The following is a 21,579-nucleotide window of genomic DNA, read 5'->3' as shown; positions in this document are numbered from 1 at the left end:
TCTTTGGGATTGGAATTATTATATTCTTCTTGAAGTCTGAGGGTATTTCGCCTGTCTCACATATCTTGCTCACTAGATGGTAGAGTTTTGTTAGGCCTGGCTCTCCCAAGGCTGTCAGTAGTTCTAACGGAATGTTGTCTACTCCCGGGGCCAGTATTGGATAGGAATTTAATGTTGGTATTGCTTCGTCTCTTCACCTGAAATCATCATCTTCACGTAACGTATTTAGTAACTGCAGTCTTAAGTACAGCAATTAACTGGAGAAAACTGGTTAAAATGCACACACCTTCACTCGTTCGTAGCTGACAGGCTGTTGGTTAATGGCTGCCGCTGCACTGCGATGTCTTTCCGACTTCGAATTCACGAAGAATGAAATTTATGACATAATTGGTCTAAAGGAAGGGACCTACTGATATGGCACATAGCGAACTGGAAGCAATTCTTAGTTCGGTAATAGATTGTCGGAGGCGGTGTGTAAGAATTGAAAATTGTAGAGGGAGAGCAGGGCACTTATACTCTAAGCAGGTTGAAACGGTTGTAGGGTGCAGCAGTTCTGCAGAAAGATGAGGGTCGCACAGGATAGATAAGCGCAGGGAGCTGTAACAAACCCGTCTTCCGACTAAATATCACAACAGCGGTTACTTGGAGGAGTCGATTCCGTGTCCCCGAGCTTGCTGTAGTCATATCGCCAGGTCGCTTTTCTCCACCCCGCTACCTCGCAAGCGTTCGGCCGAAGGCAACTGCTGCGATTCAGACAAGGAAGCGTGTGGTTTTGATGCGCTCGTTTCAGCGTAATGAAGGCGTCGAGCGCGCGCGCGCGCTGTGACGGGAAGCGGTGAGCTGCGCGCCTGGAACTCGTACTGACAGCTGCCGCGGGGTATTTCGGTACGGCGGCCGGCCGAGCACGCCTCCCACTCGAGGGGCGGGCGGCAGGGAGGCTCCGAGTGTCGTGTCCCAGCACTCTGGCCGAGTTGCAGCGGGGACCAGCTTGAAACGATGCCTATTTGCTAAGGTGTAACTGTCGTCACAGTTACACATGTTTAAGCTTGTTGCAGCTTAGCTGTTGTGATTGTTAGAGGCGCGCTACGAAGAGCAGAGCAGAGCGGTACCCTAATGTTTACCTTACTAATCCTGCTGTGACAAGTAGTATATAAAAGTGCAAACAACTTTAGTGCCGCGTTCCGAGGTAGTCGACGTATTGGCGACCATAACAACAGAGTATTTCTCTCTTCTTGCTCCTCCTCCTCCTCCTCCTCATCCTCCTCCTCCTCCTCTTCCTGTCCTTGGCTCTCCTCCCCTTCCTATACCAGGCTATTCCTTCCCGTCGCATCCCCCAGTTCCATTGCCATAACTCGATCGCATTGTTTAAGAACATAGCGGGATTACGTCACTTGCAACGGAAGTACTCCAACTGAAACCACTAAAACCATGTGAAAATGATATCACAATGCGGGGATGTATGCTTTACCTCGCACCTACGTCATTTGTATAAAAATCCCTGCATTCCTGTGAAATGGATGCTTCATGGTTGACGAATCAAAAAACTACTTCTTCGCATAAATAAACAATTTCGTGGAACAGACAGTTATGAGCTACAGATGTACAAAATTCATAAATGAGGTGTTTGCCAAATGCGTAAACATATCCTAGAAACAATGTGCGTACAGTACTTACAGTCATCCTTACGGTACTATGTATTTCTCTGTTGCGTTCCATTCTCCTCTTATTCGACATCGAAGTGCAAATACGTAGTTTCAGTGAAGTGCTTGTTAACATACCGGAATGAAACAGAACCGCCACTTACCAAGGGCGACGTGTCAGCAGGCCACATAACTTTGTGTGCATCGTCACTGCAGTAGCCTAGTATTAACAGCCTCAGTGATCACTCTACCGAGATCTTTGCCATTTAGCTGTGTTTTAACCATTTCATTAAAACTTGATATGTGCACTTGGATGATGAATACAGTAAGGACGTGCCGAGAACACAGCAACCTCGATTTTGGGAAATTTGTCTCTTCAAATACCATTTTAGTTTCGGCTTTACCGTGACCGTTATGAAGACCATTTGGTTGCATAGGTGAGGAGTAATATGAGTAAAAGCAGTTTCCATTTATTTACTGTTCACCTATACAATCGAAACCCCCACACAACATCGAAATTTGTACGAAAATAGTGTTTTGTTTCTTGTCCTCTGCTACCAGATAGTGCCACAGCTTATCCAAAAGTCTTATTTACTGTACAATACGCACGTGGCTTACTAACCGACATAAATCCACCTACTAATGCAGATTTACATCTCGGAAACGCGTGAACACAACTAACTGCGACTTCATTACTCCGTAATTTGTTGTCTGAATTGAAAAATGGCTCTGTAGTTATTGCATGTGTTAACAGTTACTGTTTAAGTGAATGTTTAGTGTTTTTGCCGGATAACGCATCATTGTGAATGTGGTAATCTCCTGTGATACGCTAGTTTACTGTTTCTCCATCCAGCCACTGCTGCGTCTGTGGTCTTCAGATTCGTTAAAGACATTGACTGTACACAAACACAGAGTTTCGCAGATCAACCACTTTTCTATATTGTGCAACAAGAAAATCTCTGTATTTTTAAAATCGTTTTTATTCGGTTTTTTCCGTTCAAGCTCGGGTACATTCGTTTTTAGGGACAGATAGGACAGAGCTAAGTTTCCCTTGAGCATTGAGTGGTGTGTGTCCAGTTGGGCCGGCTGAAGTGGTCGTGCGGCTCTAGGCGCTGCAGTCTGGAACGCGAGACCGCTACGGTCGCAGGTTCGAATCCTGCCTCGGGCATGGATGTGTGTGATGTCCTTAGGTTAGTTAGGTATAAGTAGTTCTAAGTTCTAGGGGCCTAATGACCTCAAAAGTTGAGTTCCATAGTGCTCAGAGCCTTTGGAACCAGTTGACGGCAGTTAAATTTAGTTTGCTGTTAATACTGGTATAACGCTCTGCGCAACATTCTTACCTAATAATGGTTAATTTGATAGCTTCATTTCCTATTGTTTCGTAACAGATCCTCATTTTTCCTTTCGATGCTGTGTTTGTTGTAGCGAATTTCAGGTGAGTACATATGTAGTCCGGAACTCTGGTAGGCTACAGTTTATTTTCTACTTGTGTTTCTTGTCATAAAATCCAAAGTATCCCCGTACTGGAGTTGACGTTAATGAAGGAAGCAAGCGGCCAGTGAGAGACATACATCTTCCAGGCCACAGAGTGACGGCGCCGGCCGCCCCAGCGCCCGTTGAGACCACGTGAGACACACACGTCTCACTTGACGGAGGAGGCCTTCTCTCGCAAGTTGGCCGCTCCCAGATTAGTCTGGCAGCCGCGCCGCACAGCGTGACTCAAGACCGCGAAATAGCAGGCCGTGCGTCCGATGCGTCTTGCCGGTCTGCGCTCTCGCACCGTTGCGGAAACGCCCGCGTGCGTGTGGCTACCTACAGCAGGTCAGGCGGAGGGCGCCACAGCGCGGCGGTCGAGTTTAATGTCTGCGTCAGCGAGACAGCACATCTCTCCAAAAGTCGGCAACTCGCTTCAGACCGCTGCCAAATTAGCGCACCAGCAACTGTTTCGAGGCGAATTTCGTCCTATCCTGTTTTCCAAACAAGTTGTACCTTATTGGTTTTTCGTTTTTATTATTGTGTCGCACTACAGTGTGTGAATCATTCCGAACCTAGTACCTTCAGTTCTTTTTACTTCACGTTGTTTCGTAAACACATTATGTACAATTTTTTTTTAATCTTCCCGCCAGTATGCTGTTGTTTTCGTTCTCCAGCAGCAGTGGCGGCGGCGGCAGCAGGAGGGGAGCGTTCTAAAACGACGTGTGACATACGAGTGTCGTTGAATCTCTCACTGATGAACAAATTACGCCAACTGAAATCTATCGACGCTTGCTGAAGGTGTATGGAGACAGTGCATTTCAGTAATGGTAGAAACGGGGTGCAGACAAGCCACACCTCGTTCAATCGTTCCCGGCTGCAATCCCTCGTAACAAACACTGTCTAGATCATCGCATCCGTGATAATCGACGGACAGCGATAAAGGAATTATCTGTTGTCGACGTATGGAAATTATCGCGTCTTGCAGCAGCAATATCAAACTGAAGGAAACGATTTTCTGAACACCACCATCACTGGAGATGAGACGTAGTATCATCACTAAGAGCTGGGATCTAAAGGACAGTCCCTGCAGCAGTAGCAGCATGCGAAATTTCCAACAAATTAGTAGTTCAAGACACAGTCGTGTGCAGGCAAAGTGTTGGGTACAGTCTTCTGGGGATGACAGACTGTGATCCTTATTTGTTGCCTTCAGCGTAAACAACTTTCAGCTCAGACTGTAACTGACTAACCTAAAAGTTCGAACTTCCAGTCACGCCAAGTAGTAGTCAGACTTCCGCTTGCAACACGATAACACCAGGCCCTACGACAGTTTTTCGACTGCCGCGCGGGATCGAGCGGTCTAAGGCGCTGCAGTCATGGACTGTGCGGTTGGTCCCGGCGGAGGTTCGAGTCATCCCTCGGGCATGGGTATGTGTGTTTGTCCTTAGGCTAATTTAGGTTACGTAGTGTGTAAGCTTAGGGACTGATGACCGTAGCAGTCCCATACGATTTCGCACACATTTGAACATTTTTTCGACTGTGGAACTCATTCCAAATTCGCCTCGACTGTGCTAATACATCCACGTACAGTCTTGGTTCAGCACATTCATTCTTACATCTCTTTGCGACGTGACCAACATTTTCCAGACTCAAACGCTTTCGTCATATCTTTAAGAGAGTGACTAGCCTCAGCTGGAGCAGACTTTTTACGAGCAGCGATTGCGCTCTTATTCATCGTTGGCAAAATATCACAAGGCATAGCGCTGACTGTGTGAAAGAATGACGCCATGTAGATGAAATCTTGCTGTATTTAAATGTGTTGTAGTTTTTTTCCCTATCTGTTGTAGTTTTCGTGAAAATAAGTGGGAGGCATTAGTTCCGAATCGACCCTAATACATACGTAACGAATTTAACAGGTTAATGTTTAAATTTGACAACCTGGTCGCAGGAGTCGGTAGTACTTTTCAAGTGTTTCAGACCATCTTCAAAAGCAAGAACGGGGCAATTCTGAACAGTTTGTCTTATTCACTGCTCCTCCTCACCACAGTCACAAGCAGCACGTTCACGATGAACCCACTTGAAGATGTGACCAACATGTCCCTTGTTCAATTCGGGTGCGATTGTGTCTCGACAATTGGCGACAGGGAAAATCAAACCCTCCAACCTTCGGCGATAGGATTTGAATTAGGTAGTCTCATTCCAGCGTTCTTTCCATTTCTCGGTGACATCCAAAACATCTGTGACCCGAAGGTCAACCCAAGCTGGCTTATGATTTCAGAATATAACCGATGGACTCTGGAAAACGCTGTTTAGAAACCCAGAATCGGGTTTTTATGGGACTCAGTACTCTCAAGAGTTCGTCCTTTGACAGCTTCTCTTCTGAGATCCGGAAGAGCAATACTGAAAAGCGCTGGCAACCAGTGAATGGGAATCGATCTGACAGTGTCAGTTATTGGCCTCATAACATTCAAACATTAAAGATTTTTTGCGTTAGTTTCCCATGCAGGGGCACAATTTTCAGCAGCGAAATTGCAGCATTCCGTGCGTACCGTATCAGGATTTGCTCTCCAGTTGTTTGGGGCTGTTTTGTGCAGCAGAATTTACTCTTGAGCCAAGCTTCTTCGTCAGGTCCGTGCAGCGCTCCTTAAATGACAATGTCCGAATGGGACGGTTCGTTCGCGAACTATCAGGTTCAAAGGAACGGTTCACTAAGACGAACGGAACGAGCGAGTAACGAATTCTAAGGATCGGTCATTCATAGTTCACTTCGGTCACGGCTTTCTGCTTATAGTTCCCGGGAAAGGGAAACGGTCGATTTCGTTCCCGCAACGGCACGTCGGCCGGTCTCGTTCCAGCCTCGGTCCCGTTCCCGTCTGTCTCGGTCTCGCTCAGCCGGACTCGTCCTTCTTTGCGTTGCCACTCGTCGCAGTTCGACTGCTGACTACTCGTAGTAAGTTCAGTAACGAGTCGTTGTTCGTTTCGTTCGCTGCGCACGCCATTCTATATCTGTTTCAAACCTTTTTTGAACTCTGAACTTCTGGTTCTTTTCGTATTCTATTCAGCGTCAACGACTGGTAATTAAAATGTATTTTATAATTACGTAAATTAGATAAATATTACGTCGTATGTAATACATACACTTTTTCAGGTAACAAAACATATCATGTTACTTCGTTATTTCGATAAACTGCAGAAGAAAGACTTATAAAAAAGCAAGATTTTTTGTTATTACACATGCAAAGGAAGTCGTCGCGGCATACATGAGTGGCCATTTTCCGTCTTTTTTTTCATCCAAGGTAAAAGAACATGATAATTATTATGGAAGTCAGACCGACTTACACAACAGAATGAAGCCCGCGCTCCCTAATCGAGTGTCTGGTGTCACATTTTGTAAAGAGAATATGATAACTTCTATAATATTATTTCAGTGGTACACACGAAAAATCGGCCCCAAGTACTAGACTGCCCATTGTCGCCCACCAATCGTCATCTATTGTTTCGAAGTTGTTTGCATTAGCTTATTTATTATTTCTTCAGTGCCTAATTATTACATGTTTATCTATTCTGCTGTCCGCAGCTCGTAGTCTTGCGGTAGCGTTCTCGCTTCCCGCGCACGGGATCCCGGGTTCGAGTCCTGGCGGGGTCAGGGATTTTTCCTGCCTCGAGGTGATAGGATGTTATTGTGTCGTCTTCATCATCATTCATCCCCATTACGGTCGGAGGAAGGCAATGGCAAACCACCTCCACTAGGACCTTGTCTAGTACAGCGGTGCGGGTCTCCCGCATCGTCCCCTATGCTGCTCGGAGTATGGGACTTCATCATCATCTATTCTGCTCGTAGCGGTCAGCAAATCGTGCGTAATTGGCCACGTAACGCTACAGTCGGCTAAACGAGAGGTTTTGCAGAATCAGGAAAATTAAGTGTGTGAGAATTCTGTTATGAATAAAAACTCGGTACTCCAGGGGGCAGGTAAGTGCCCCGTCTTGGCGCCTTCCATCTTCCGTCACGAATGCTACTAATATTCAATTTTTCATAAGACCCATATACCAAGCACAAATAAACGGTGAACGAGTAAAAATGAACGGGTCCCAAAAAAGAGCGATCACCAGTGAACTAGTTCCAAAGGATGAACGAGTTTGCCCATCTCTAGAAGGCACCCAGATATTAAGGGAAGTAGTTATGGAAAAATACTTGTGTAATTTCCTGTGTGCATCTTTACTATTTAGATGGAACACTGTGGACATCTATTTTACATGCGTTTTGCAAAAATACCCATTCTATTTGGTGATGACTCGAGATTGTGCTCTCACAAGCTGGATATCTTTGTTGTGACCTGTTAATGCCTAGTACCTACGAACTGGACTATACTGGAGATAGGAGCTGATGAATCGTGTGTCTGTGTACTAGGAACCACAACTGTTCCTTGAGCAGGATACTGTTCAGGGATCTCCATCAATTTGTCAGAAAAATCGCCGATCAGAGAGCATGTTGCTGAATAAACTTAATAGTTTCTAACGTGGAAATACATCGACGGTTTACGATATTCTGAAAAAAGTGAGAGTGAGTGATTCGTAGGAATTCAGATTTCACTTCGTTAATCATGATTATAAGTTTTCGCCTTTTTTTTTGTAAATAACTTCAGGCTAACTTTGGTGTGCCTTATCCAGCAGTTTCGCCTTTTATGGCCTCCGTGAAAACGAAAACTGGAATACTGACGTTCTGTTGCAACGCAATTGACAGAGCAGGGAAGACAGTTACTGTGCTTTCGCATCGTGCAGCGCACACACACATTCGATTCACAACTTGCAAGTAATCCTTTGTGCTATATCCATTTCTAAAGCCAGGCTGTTCATTTGCCCTCGAATAAAATGTTTTATGTATGTGGGTCGTGAGAAGTTCAGTGACTGTTTCACACATTACGGAGAGGGGCTCATATAGTAGTAGGTGATTGTAGGGGTAGTAGTAGTTTTATTTATCCTTATTTCTCCTTTACATGGATATTGGACATTTCTTGATATAACGATTTAAGAAACAATAATAAAGTAATTCACATTTACAAACTCACACGATGGCACAGGTAGGTGGCCATGGTCTTTTAGTAGGAAACATCCCAGCATTTGCCTGAAATAACTTAGGCAAACCACGGAAAACCTAAGTGAGGATGGCTCGATGAAGATAAGAAAAAAAACGGTTCAAATGGCTCTGAGCACTATGGGACTTAACATCTGAGGTCATCAGTCCCCTAGAACTTAGAACTATTTAAACCTAACTAACCTAAGGAAATCACACACATTCATGCCCGAGGCAGGATTCGAATCTGCGACCTTAGCAGTTGCGCAGTTCCGGACTGAAGCGCCCAGAGTCGCTCGACCATCGCGGCCGGCCTGATGAAGATAAGAGATCACTCTGTCAGTAACAGTACTACCTCATTCGGTTCTGATCTCAGGGCCACTCTTTGCCTGTTTGGTTGCCTGAAAAACTGATTCAGCATCCCTCTATAATAAACCAGATATTGAGCTCAGAAAGATGATACAGTGTTCGTATTATATGAGGGGAGTTCAAAAGATATGGTACGCAACAGCACTATGGACATAAGTGAACTCTTTAGTTATAAGTTACCACCAGAGGCCTGAGCACAACTATCCGTTGGCTGTCGTACGTTGGCCTTCATAGGCCTGGTGTGTAGACGTCTTTACGGAAATGCTCGACGAACTCCAGTGACAGGTGTTACAAGGGACGCGTTGTCTCTCACGGAGGGGTTTACGTGTTGTTGCTATTTCGAGAGCATTCTTTTGAAGAAGAGTCAGGCAACGTATGATTTCATCCTGCATACATCTCGCGACATGATCTCGACGAAAAACTCGGAGAAATTAGATGAAATATGGAGCTTTATCGAAATCATTCTTGCAGCATTCCATTCGTGATTGAAACAGGAAAGGGGGGAAAAATAGTGGTACCAGAAGTGCCCTCTGCTACAAACCGTAAGGTGGCTGGGAGACTATACATGCAGAAGTCGAAGACTGTCTTGTGAAAGATACGTTTCGTTATCGAAAAAGAGTATTTATGCTACAATTAATGATGGATGGGATTTATTAGATCACTATCACCATAGTTTAGGTTACCTGCCCTATATCCAATAGTAACGAGTAATGGTATTTTACGTAATTAACGACTAAATAAATTATGATAGCTGGTGGAGCCGATTTGCAAGTTGAATGAAGGTCGGGGACGTAACACTATAAACAGGAGCACCATAGTAAAGCACTGTGATGTTCATATAACAGGTCCAGCTTCGGGTTATGACGCGTTTCCTCATTTACACACACACACACACACACACACACACACACACACACACACACAGTGAGAGAGAGAGAGAGAGAGAGAGAGAGAGAGAGAGAGAGAGAGAGAGAGAGAGAGAGAGAGCGCGTCTCGCAGTAAGGACAGAGACAGAATAATGGTCACACCGATCGGACCAGCGTGTGTTTATTTAACATTTTCTGGTTTATTATATTCTCAATGATTAAGGGCGCTATTTCAGTTCTAAGATTATGTAATTTTTCTTATTTTGTGTCCTCCGTTCATACGGAGATACGTCCTACTTTCCTTGATTTATTTTCAGCCTTATTGCCCGTGAGGATCGTTTTGGACGACGTCCAGAATTTAATAAATCGATGTGGGGCTAAGTCGTGCTTTGGTAACACGTTTCACAACCTAAACAAACTGAAGTTTTTAGTATTAGCTACACGAAATTGTGAAGCAACTGGGAACATGGTGTGTCTTCTTTCTCAAACATATGCGATTGTTGCTATTGCTGTGTAAAATTTTATAAAGGGGCAGTCCTCTCAGTTCCGCAGATTCAAAGAGTTCAGATTTATTCAACTTGCAATTTAATGCCTTTCATTATACGCCGGTTAGCGTTGTCAGCCGTTACGCAATAATAAGACGTCATTGTCTTGTCTGTGTCGGTTCATTCTTCCTTTGAAGCTAATGGATCGAACCGCTTTGTTTCTTGTTATTTCTCATACGATCCATCGTGCGTAATAGCATATACGTACAGAAAATAAATGTTAAAATGTTGTGCTCAGGCGACATTTAGAACTGTTGAGATGGATAGGTAACTAAAATGAACACACAGTTTCTTAATTAATACATTTAGGTTAGTTTGAAGAGCGAAGCAGTCAAACAGAAATACTTTCTTCTAAACCCTCCCCCCCCCCCCCCCCCCCCCCCACCCTCGGCCCTCCAGTGGCGCAGAAAAATTGACTCGCAGTGCGAAAGTGCCCAACATTTGATAATTCGCTGTCTTAATTAAGCTCTTCCGAAGATCGGCATACATTTGTTATGATGTGCTAACAAATCGTTGGACTTGAGTAAATTTCGTTTCAGTATTTACCTTGGTCGTAGACCGAACATTAGAAAATTCACCCTTTTTTTTCTTCACAATGACAGTTTTAGGGAAGAGAGAGAATTAATAGTGTTAGATTTTCCACAGCTGTCTTGGAACAACAAGAAAGCATTGGTAATCTTATCTGTGAACCATTCGCCAAGGAAGGATTATAGAAAACACACCATTTACGTAAGAAGACTGATTGTTACTCTTATTTTTCGTGCAAGTGTACACCAGACAACTAGCTGTTTGCTGTCTGTGGAGATTGGCACCCAGTGACGTTTTTTACTTGTAGTGAACGTATTGGAATGCCGACAGAGCACCGCAGTACTGGTGAAATACGGATTTACGTTTGCTTTCGAATTGATCATCAGACGTAATTGGACATTTATTGACAGACAGAATGCAGCAAGATATTTAGGGCAGAAAGTAATTCACAAACGTGTGAATACTATCGAGTGTGCCTCATAGAAGGATGGCGAAAAAACTCATGCGAGTGGTTTCCATCCACTAGCGAACATATGTTTGAATGCCGCGGTTATTTACGTTAGGCAACTGAAAACGAACGAATGCCCCGTCACATCTCGACACTAGTTTTGTCCCTTGCTAACGTTGCCTGACTAAATGTGGAAAAATATGAAGTTACCATTTCTACTACAATAGCCTAGTCAACGAAGACCAAAAAAAGGTGGATCAAAGGGAAAAATCGTGTAGTCGTAAATTTTTGTACAGTGCTTGGAGGGAGTGTAATGAATGACATACTAAAACTCGTGACCAGAGCGAGTGGGTGGCGTTTAAAGGTCACCTTTACGTCTTTCTAAAATAAGTGGCAAACAGCGCCTCCTAGCGATAATTTTTTCCAGTACAAAATTACACTACATTAGATTTTCTACAATAAAGATCCTATTCAGTTTTTCTCCAGGGCTAACACTTTCCGTGTTGTAGAGGATGAAAAATTCACAGATTATTAAAAATTAAAAATAGTGTTGTATCCACTTAAAATTAATGTTTATCTTTAAATGAATGGGTTAAAAATAAAAATTAACTGAGTGTACCACGTCTAAGGGCAATAGAGCCGTATTAAGCGTTCGTTCTCCTAATTCAGGAAATGAATTAAGCGGTTTTTACCATTTTTGTAAACCAACGAACCAGTCAACAAAATCTTTTTGCACAGTATTTGTTGATTCTTGGTCCTTGGTCAACATTTTCATATATATATATATCACCTTTACATACATGGCGGGAGAGAGAGAGAGAGAGAGAGAGAGAGAGAGAGAGAGAGAGAGAGAGAGAGAGAGAGAGACATTGGTCATTGAGCCCCCCATCCGAGGAGGTAGTAAGTTCCTCTGTCCAAAATGAGGTAAGTCCACGACTGAAGTCCTGTAGTCACAAATTCTTTCTGAAATCAGCAAACAAACAATTTTCTTAATCTAGAGGATATTGTGGAAAGAGTAATGGCAAAGGTTTTTTTTATTTGATAAAATGGCCAGCGTCAGAAACAAATATGTAGGTTTGTCGTGCTTTTTTGCTATAACTAATGAGTAAATTACATTAAGACTAGACTATAACTTTTTGTTGATATGCCCGAGGACCCAACGGGAGCACAGTTCCCTAAACTTCAGGTGTTCAGAAACAATGTTGTAAAGCACTTATCTCGACACGACAAGAAATTAGTTTGAGAGACCTGCTATTGTGAAGCGCCTGTTCTCACGAATCCTCGCTTCAACCGAAGCCACCAAATCGTCTGTAATCCCTGAAGGGCGACCAGAGCGGTCCTCATCGTGGACGTTGTCACGGCCTTCTTTGAACTCTCGTACCCACTTACGCACTTTGCTTTCACTCGTAACAGTATCACCGTACGCTTCGCAAATCCGTCGATGAATTTCTGCAGCAGACAGGTTCCTTGCTGACAAAAACCGTATCACTGAGCGAACCTCACACCCGGCGGGCGAGTTGATAGTCTTAAACATTTTGAAAGCACAGAACGGAACCGTACAGATTAGCTACAGGGCTGAAAGGGAGCAGAGTTGTTCCCGAGGCATGCCGGTACACGACGCACGCGCTCATTGCGCTATGCGCGCGAGCTTACTTAAAAAACACGCCGCGTACATCTCTGAGCCTCTCGGTACTGGCTGAACGTTACGTCCTTTGTGAAATACTAACACCACCATTGTTTTACAAAGTATATATTAATTTACAAAAAAACTGTCTGCCAAGAATTTCGTTTATTTTGTTGGCCTGCCGAAATGCATTTGCTGTTCTGTACAGATCGGTGTAACGTATTCATGTCCAGCTGGAAATAGTAAATCACTCTTTTATTTCCCCTCTCACTAAAATACTCAAGCCTGCCGCGGTGGTCTCGCGGTTCTAGGCGCGCAGTCCGGAGCCGTGCGACTGCTACGGTCGCAGGTTCGAATCCTGCCTCGGGCATGGATGTGTGTGATGTCCTTAGGTTAGTTAGGTTTAAGTAGTTCTAAGTTCTAGGGGGCTAATGACCACAGCAGTTGAGTCCCATAGTGCTCAGAACGGTTTTTTAAAATACTCAAACCTGTTCCAGTGCGATCTCACTCCATGCATGCCCCAATTGAAAAATAATTAATAGTCTTCGGTTGTTCTGTGAATGTGTTCTCTACGTTCGGTATTGCTTATGCATAATTTTCCTTCCGTGTTTTGAGAAGCGACGACGGTGGTTCGTAATGGTAGTGAAGTGGTTTCTGAAATGGAAGTTGAGGATAACTTTTTTGCGTCCACTTCTATTTCAGGAAAGCAGCGACACACATTCCAGTATGCGGCGCAGTTTCCGTCGATCGTAGGAACGTGTTTGCTTTTGTCGTGGGTTTTATATGTTGGTCCGGCGAACGCGCTGGTCACCACTTGTATGCGCGCCAGATTCACCTTGCAGAAGAACGACTGATTTGACGGCTTTCAGCCGCGGAGAATCGGGGTTGTGCAAGCTCCGCGTGCTAAAGCAAACACACACACACGCGGCAGCTGCTAAAAGTAGCCCCGGGACCTACTGCTCACTAGGTCGCGGCGGCCACCTCGCCATAGGCGCCAGGCGTTCGCCTGGCTGCTGACGTTCGCGGAAGACCGACATAATTTCGGAACTGCACTAAATTGTCATGAAGGAAGAAAAAGTAAATAGAGTCGGCTCGCAAATGTTTGAATCTTACCGAAATTGTGATCATTTTTCTGCCTCATCATGGGATAAGTATAAAAAAAAAAAATTTTTTTTTCTTATATTCTGCATATCATTCCCATTCAAAATTTCTTTATTTACTTTTGCTTTTTTCTCTCCTCCTCAATCTAGTAATACCGTAAGTTTTTTCGTTTACATCTGAAAATCCTTGAAATTTTATTTCTAATTTCTAAACATAATTTTGTTTTACATGTTGTCTTCCTTCTACTCATTTGTTATATTCTTAAGTATATCTTTCTTCTTACTATTGCTCTTTTACCCTTGTAAGCTTGATTAACAATTTGACTATAAAGTTTTTCAGTCAGTGCATACATAATTTGTTTAATGGCTGTGCTCGATTCGACTGACAGGTCATTATCAGTAGCCTGTGGATATGGCCAATGGGTGAGTCAAAGGATGTGCGAGTTAACATCCTCCAGCGGCTCCCACTAAAGTACGTGACAGAAAACAATTTGTGTGAGCACTGGCTGAAGTAAACTTTATAGTTACTTGTAAAGTGCTCGCTGCTAGTAATATGGCAAATATACAAGAAAATGCGTTCGTCCAGTCTACTCTTGTCCATTCCCATTACGTGGCTAATGAAACTAGCTCGCCTTATAGTATCGAAATATGTTTTCACTATCTTTATTCGTGTTGACGCCTTCTTCTCTGTGGTCTAACTCCCCTTTCTCTGTTCTCACTAGTCGGAATATTTTCTTTAAAATCTTCTGTAATTCTTTTCTGTTTCTCCTGATGTAATTGAGAACATACCGTAACCAGGATCAAGACTTGCTGGTTTGACCACTGTACGGAGAGATTATATTTGTTGCACGTATCTTGGACTCTGTTGGTATACCACTTCAGTTATGCCATTCTTTATTGGCTTCTTAGTTATATTCATCATTAATTATCTCAAGTTGAATTTCCTTAGAGCCTTCTTTAATTTTACTTATCCACTTACTGTTACTAAAATATATATAATGCTGTGAGCAAGGACCAAAGAATAAACACACGTTTATTCCAACCACTGTCTGACGTAATATAGTCCCTATCCTAAAGTTTCTCACTGGCGCAAAGTCAAAAGCAAAATTCGTTCGGACACGAGTAAGACAAGAGATTGACTACTCTCCATTTCTCTTCACTTGTTTTGTGGAGGGAATAACGTTATTGTTACTTAAACAACAGAAACATGACACGTACACCTGACCGAGCTTACAAATAACAGTGATGATCGCTGGCACACACTTTTGCCAAGAAGATAGGAGTTCTTAGATATGCAGGTAACAAAATGAGGCACGATAAATAATGTGTACACTGGGAGATACCCTGTTGACGTCGTAACTCAAAGTATACTAGAAAACGTGATATTTGATACAATGTGGGATGTCCCTGCACGGATGTAATATACACTGCCTGAGAAAAAAGTGCCTAAAACAGTTATATTCTCTCTTAAAGCAAGCTGGCCCAAAGTACTTGGAACTGGGCCTTTATATCCTGGATACTACCACTGGTTCGGAGTTGATGTCCGAGTTCCGTACTACGTATGTTTTATCGGGAACAGATCTGAAAATGCTGCAGGCCACAGGTTTACCTCAACATCGCACGCACAGTTCCGGAGCACGTGCCACGTTTGGGTGAGCACTGTCTTGCTGAAAAATGGCTCTACGATACTGTCGCGTGAGAGGTAACACATGAGGTCGCGTGAGAGGTAACACATGAGGTCGCATAGTGTCCGTTACGTACTTTTGTGCCGTCAGAGATCTCTGTGACTACCAGCCGTGACCTGAAGACATAATCAATGGCCTCCTCCTCTAGATGACACCAGAGTAACACTACTGCTCCACTTCAAAACATTGAAAGAATGGGACGTGTTCTCAGGCCAGCGCCGTACTCGCCGACGATGGTCATCGAGGTTTGTGAAGAACCGCGATTCGTCGCTTAATACAATGCGATACCATTCATCAACAGTCCCTGCTCCCCAGTCACAGCATCAATCCAGACGCAGCCGTTTTTGTTGTGCTTTTACCGGCGTCCTACGAATGGGGCGTCAGTTCTCTAGTCTGGCTGCCCGAGGGAGGACACGAACCTCCGCCGGGACCAGCCGCACGAGGAACATTGCATGTCACGGTAATTGTTGACCGCTGGTGGCAACGAAAGGGATATCTATACTCGCAACACTTGGTAATCACATTGCAATCATCGTAACATTTATGTGAACTTTCACAGGAAAAGCACCGATCAATTAAGATCAAAACCCTATCCATACCAATAGGTGCATAGGGTCTTAGGAGTGCTCGCATCTGACACTTCAGCACATTTTCGTCGGCATGGGTGGAAGTTCCTCCTCTTTGCATGACACATTTTTATGTAACTATGTGAGTACACATTCTTGCAGAAGGTGAAGCGACGTAACTGTTCCGTAAGAACGATACAGTCAGTGGACCATTCCCAATTGTGTGTTGGTAAAGGTTTCTATCTTATAAACCCATCGATGAGTTTCTAACTTTTTGAGATTGCTTTTGGTAACTGTGCGTCTGAGTACACACACTGGAGACAATGAGTACATTTACCGTCTTAAACATCAGTTAAACTTTCAATTATGGCAGTAATTCAGAAAACATTACCGGATGTAAAGCAGTTAAAGTAAAACGCTTTTCAAGAACACATGTGTGGAGTTGGTGAACCGCGTTAGTACACCGTTTCCGGGTTTCTCGGAACTACCGGCTTGCATCGAATCTTCCCAGCGGCTTGAGGAAGAGGGCCAGTGTGACGGCCAGTCAGGCTGTGGCTTTAGGCGGTTTCCCGTGTCCTGCCGGGTGAACAGGCAGACCGGGCTGCAAGTCGTGTCCCGCCTGTTACGCGATTCGCAAAAGCATTCACACACTTTAAGATGGGAGAACATTAGTCGCATTCAGACGGGGTAGACGAATTCCGTGGGGAGGAGAAGGGGTGGCAACAGGAAGGGCATCCGGCCACACACTGCCACTAACATTACCAAATCCCACCGAGCGAGGTGGCGCAGTGGTTAGCACACTGGACTCGCATTCGGGAGGACGACGGTTCAATCCCGCGTCCGGTCGTCCTGATTTAGGTTCCCCTGATTTCCCTAGATCACTTCAGGCAAATGCCGGGATGGTTCCTTTGAAAGGGCACGGCCGGCTCCCTTCCCCATCCTTTCCTAAACCAAGCTTTTTTTCCGTCTCCAATGACCTCGTTGTCGACGGGACGTTAAACACTAATTTCCTCCCCTCCTCCTCCCATTACCAAATCCAGACTAACCTGCTGGCCCTGTGAAGACACGGGGTAAGGCCAGGAAAAAGATGAAAATGAAAACCCTTTCACTTTATATTATTTAACACAGCGTCATCATATTTGTTTCACATACACTGAATATTTTAGTTTAAAGACGTTAATTCCAATCATTGTTTACTGGTGGAGAATAAATTATCACGAAAATGAACTACTCCTGTAGAAATGGAGTTGAACGATCTGATGGACAAATTATTTATTTTGGTACATAGTCATAGAATATGGTTGTTGAATTTGTCAGATGAAATTACAGCCTCAAACGCAGTGATATTTTTCAACCCAACTCAAGTGAAAGGCTAATAATGGAGCACTTGACGCATTTGTAAATACACTGACCACTGTTGTTTCATAGAGCACAACATTTGCTCCGCTAGTAAGTTTTAGGTTTTTTTTAAGCAGAGTGGCGGCTTAAGTCTGCAAAATCTGGAACATAGGGAATTATCAGTGAGTACCGAAACTCTCTGGGAATTATGAGGGACTCTAAAGGGAGTACAGCTGTTTGTTTTAGAACAAATGTTCAGAAATATTGTGCTAAAAATCAATGCGAGATTCTGTTCCGAAAACAATCGGTTGTGGAGTCGAAAATTCAAGGAGGTCATTGAATTGCTGTTACGTTTTCTGCTCGACAGCCGCTACTTCGGGCCCGCTGACGACTCAGGAGGGTCTCAATTGTTGTTAAGTGGGGTCTTCGGTTTCAGATCGCTTTCCCTTCGCAAGAGTTTGAGGGACAGAAAATGTAGCTTGCGAACGTCATTAGCACAGAAACAAAGCTGGATTTTCTTACTTTTGTAAAATATGCATGAGGAGCTATTTTTATACATCAGCGTTGAATGTCCAGGAATTATTTTACTAATTTCGGTACAAGTAGTTATTCGCCGACATTCTTCCAGTGTCATAAGCCAGATCAGAAATGATCCTAGTTTAAAAACCGTCAGATTTGAATCATGATAACGCGTATTTTCTATCAACGTATATTGATATTATGTTGGCCGGCCGCTGTGGCCGAACGGTTCTAGGCACCTCAGTCCGGAACCGCGCTGCTGCTACGGTCGCAGGTTCGAATCCTGCCTCGGGCATGAATGTGTGTGTTGTCCTTAGGTTACTTAGATTTAAGTAGTTCTAAGTCTAGGGGACACATGACCTCAGATAAGTCCCATAGTGCTTGGAGCCATTTGAAACATTTTATATTATGTTGCAGTAGCTGTGTTACTAAGTAATACGACTGAATATTATTTCTCGAACAACAAAAATCATAAATTTCGTACATAGTTTGTTTTATGTCGTAGCTGAACTTGGAATAAACATTTAATTGGTGATGGGGCAACCCAAAAATTTGCGGCCTTGAAAACTAGCAAAGTAAAACTTGCTTTCACATACAACAAAAACTGATTCCGGGAGAAATGAAATTTCAGCCTAGAAATCTTTTATTGAAGCAAAGTCACCGCCCTTTTTAAACACACGAGCTGTAAATGTTTAGCACAAAAGAACGTCTGTTGCGGGAAATAAATTTTAGTTTGCTGGTTTTGTTGTATTGGGTAATCTGGAGTAAATGTTACAACTGTTAAAACCATAGAAATACGAGATAGGTGTTAAGTACTTACTTGGCATGGGCGGTGGTGGTGCCGGCGGTTTCAGCTGCACCATAATTGGAGGCGTCGGTGGAGCCTTCTTTGTCGGTGAGTCCATCTTCGTCTCCACTTTCCTGAGATTGGGCTGTTCCCACGGTACTTTGGGTTTCGGCGGGGGTTCTCTATTTATTTCGAGGGTAAGCTTCTCGCGCGGCTTGGGCGCCGGAGGCTCTTCCTTTTGCACCTGTACCGTCCTCTCCCTGGGTTTGGGCTCCTCCCTGTTGTTAACGGGAAGTGAAGTCCGTTCTCTCGGCTTGGGCTCCTCCTTCGCTACCGGCTTGAGGTCGTCTCGCGCCGTGGCGATGCTATGAGGCCCGTTCTCCTCCCTCGGAGGGGCAGAGCGCTGTCGCGATTCGAGCTGTATGGGGCGCACCCGTGGCTCCTGGCCAATGGAGTCCTGCCGCTGGAGCCTGCTGAGGCGCGGCACGTGCTCCAGCTGCTCCTTGGCGAGGCGCAGCTGCTCCTTGGTGGACGCCGCCGCGTTGATCACGTCCTGCCGCAGCCTCTGCTCCGGCGTCGAGACCTTCCTGGTGGGAGGCCCCGGCGGAGCGGAGGCCTGCTCGGGCGTCGACGTCTTTCTCGGCGGGCCCGGCGGTTGGGGCGTCGCCGTCGTCGTTGTCGTCGCCACGGTGCTTGCTGGCCGGGTAGGCGACAGACCGTTCTCTCGCGGCTGCGATGGAATGATGGTTATCTTGCTCTGCTTGCGCACAGGGCTTTGTTGTGGCTGCTGCTGCGGCTGTCCAGCCGGTGGAGTCGGTTGCTGCGTCTTGTTCTGCAGCGGCTGCTGCTGCGTCTTGTTCGGAACTGGTTGCGGTTGCGATTGTGGTTGCTGTTGCTGCACCTTGTTCTGGACTGGCTGTGGTGGTTGATGTTGTTGAGCTCTGTTCTGGGCAGGTTGTGGTGGTTGATGTTGTTGTGCCTTGTTCTGGGCTGGCTGTGCCGGCTGATGCTGCTGGGCCTTGTTCTGGGGTGGTTGTTGCTGCTGCTGCGGCGGTGGCGGCGGCTGGGTAGTTCTGTTCTGGGCTTGCAGTATTGGCGGCTGCGGTTGAGGCTGCCGCGGCGAGTTGTGTTGCGGCTGTGGCGCCGGCCTCGGTTCCTCCCTGTTGGACGCCGGAAGTGAAGTCCTGTCCCTGGGCCGGGGCTCCTCCCTCGTTATAGGGACGACTTTCTCCTTGGGCCTTGGCTCCTCCCTCACGATGGGCACCGTCCTCTCCTTGGGCGGCTGCTGCGGCTGCGGTGGCGGCTGCTTGGCAGTGGCAGGGGCGGCGGCGTTGGCGGTGTTGTGGGTGACGGGCGGCGGCTGCGGACCGTCTGCGAACAGGAAGGGGAGGCGCATAGCGCGCGGGCCGTGACTGGAGCGCCAGCTGCTAGCTGCCGCGCGCGGCGTCGCCGCGGCTCGCCTCGTCTCGCCGCAGTTCGGCTCGCCTGGCTAACTGGCCGGCCGCCAGCAACGCCCCCCGTCCCCGTCCCTGTCCCTCTACCTCCTCACTGTGTTGTTGTTTGCCTCTGGCAGAGCGCGCCGCGACGCCCCGAGCTGCCCATCCAGATAGGGGGTGTCGCCTCTCGTCCTGTAGGGCGCGGGGCGTTGTGGGCGGATATGCCGCGGCTAAGTAGCATAAATCCGACCACGTTTCTGTGTACGTGTGGCTCGCTGGCTAACAAGGGGGGCGTCCACCTAACCGATCGCCGATTTTATTCACTCTTTCGCAGGGCTGTAGTCCACACTTGGCTATAACAAATTCTGCTCTAGTACGATGCGCTTGTATGGCTTTTCCGAGAAATCCGCATTCAATGTTTTACGAACCGTTGAATATTATATGACAGCAACAGCGTTAATAAAACCGTATAAGGCGACAAACTACAGGCCGACCCTTACTAACTTGGAATCACGCAGTTTACTGTCTTTTTTTTCTGAAATTCCACCCAATACATGCATCATTACAAAGAATTACGTTTCTTCCGAAAGGAGCAATAATACTAGCGATAATCATTTTGGTACGTTCGTAGTGACTTATAATAAGAAATCTGAATGAAATTAACATTTACTTTTCGACACATTAATGCTCCCTGCTCAGAACCTGGTACTTTTTTGTTTTTACCGCCGACAATAACATTAATTCTTTGACATGTGGTTCATAATGTACACTAGAATCTAGATTCTCATTTATGTGGCTGTCCAGGTAAGGTATACTGCCTCCATTGGTGACACGCCTATGCTGATGAACCAAAACATTATGACCGTTTGGTGACGTTGCGGGCACCTGATGGTATAAAAAAAGTACGTAGGCCGAGCTGAGACGAATGGAAGAGAAGTCTGTCGACTATATGGACCGCACATGGGGAAATTGACAGACAAAAGGGGGCAGATTTTAATTATCCGGGCCTTGGAAACGAGCATACCGGACGCAACGAAGCTAATAGGCTCTCTATATGCTGCTGTCGTGAGTACCAGTGGAAAGTGGTTGATGAGTAAAGAAGGCATGAGTAAGCGACCAGACAATCTGCGTACACACCTCACCACAGAATGAGGAGGTTGTAGGCTTGTTGGTTCTGCAAAGTGCGATAGGCGGCGATTTGTGGTAGATCTGACAACAGAGTAGAAGTGTTTCGGAAGACACCGTTCAGCGCACATCTGCAGCAGACGTGTTGCCATGTTGACCCTACGGCATTATCGGGTAAGATTGCAGTCGACGCGGAATCATCGAGGTTCAACCGTGGATTAGTCGTGAGGTGAGGTGTCGCCTGGTCGAATGAGTCACGTTTCTTGTTACAGGAGGCCGGTGGCCGTGTCTGGATACGCCGTCATGCGAGCGAATCACTGCTCGAAACATGCACAGCGCCGCGGGTGCAGGCTGGTGCGGGCACCGTTGTGCTACGGAGGACATTCACCTGTGCTCCCGCGGGGACTGTGGTAGTAATCGAAGTCGCCGTGACAGCTTTTGACTACTTGAACATGATTG

General features: G+C 45.5%; 2 protein-coding genes across 6 annotated transcripts in view; one reads left to right on the top strand and one right to left on the bottom strand.

Moving 5' to 3' along the window:
* LOC126284460 (trichoplein keratin filament-binding protein) overlaps positions 1-21,579 on the top strand; it is a 713,651-nt gene that overhangs the window by 94,779 nt on the left and 597,293 nt on the right. The window lies entirely within an intron of this gene.
* LOC126284459 (serine/arginine repetitive matrix protein 1) overlaps positions 1-21,579 on the bottom strand; it is a 177,076-nt gene that overhangs the window by 62,782 nt on the left and 92,715 nt on the right. For both annotated transcript variants that reach the window (XM_049983381.1, XM_049983382.1), the window contains one exon: positions 18,593-19,930. In XM_049983381.1, the coding sequence (XP_049839338.1) occupies positions 18,593-19,930 (1,338 nt within the window). The remainder of the gene's footprint in view (positions 1-18,592; positions 19,931-21,579) is intronic.

This window comes from Schistocerca gregaria, chromosome 8 (assembly GCF_023897955.1).
Source record: "Schistocerca gregaria isolate iqSchGreg1 chromosome 8, iqSchGreg1.2, whole genome shotgun sequence".
In the NCBI taxonomy this organism is placed as follows: Eukaryota; Metazoa; Arthropoda; class Insecta; order Orthoptera; family Acrididae; genus Schistocerca; species Schistocerca gregaria.
Note: the sequence above shows the minus strand (reverse complement) of the source record. Positions and strands in the feature narration are given on the sequence as shown.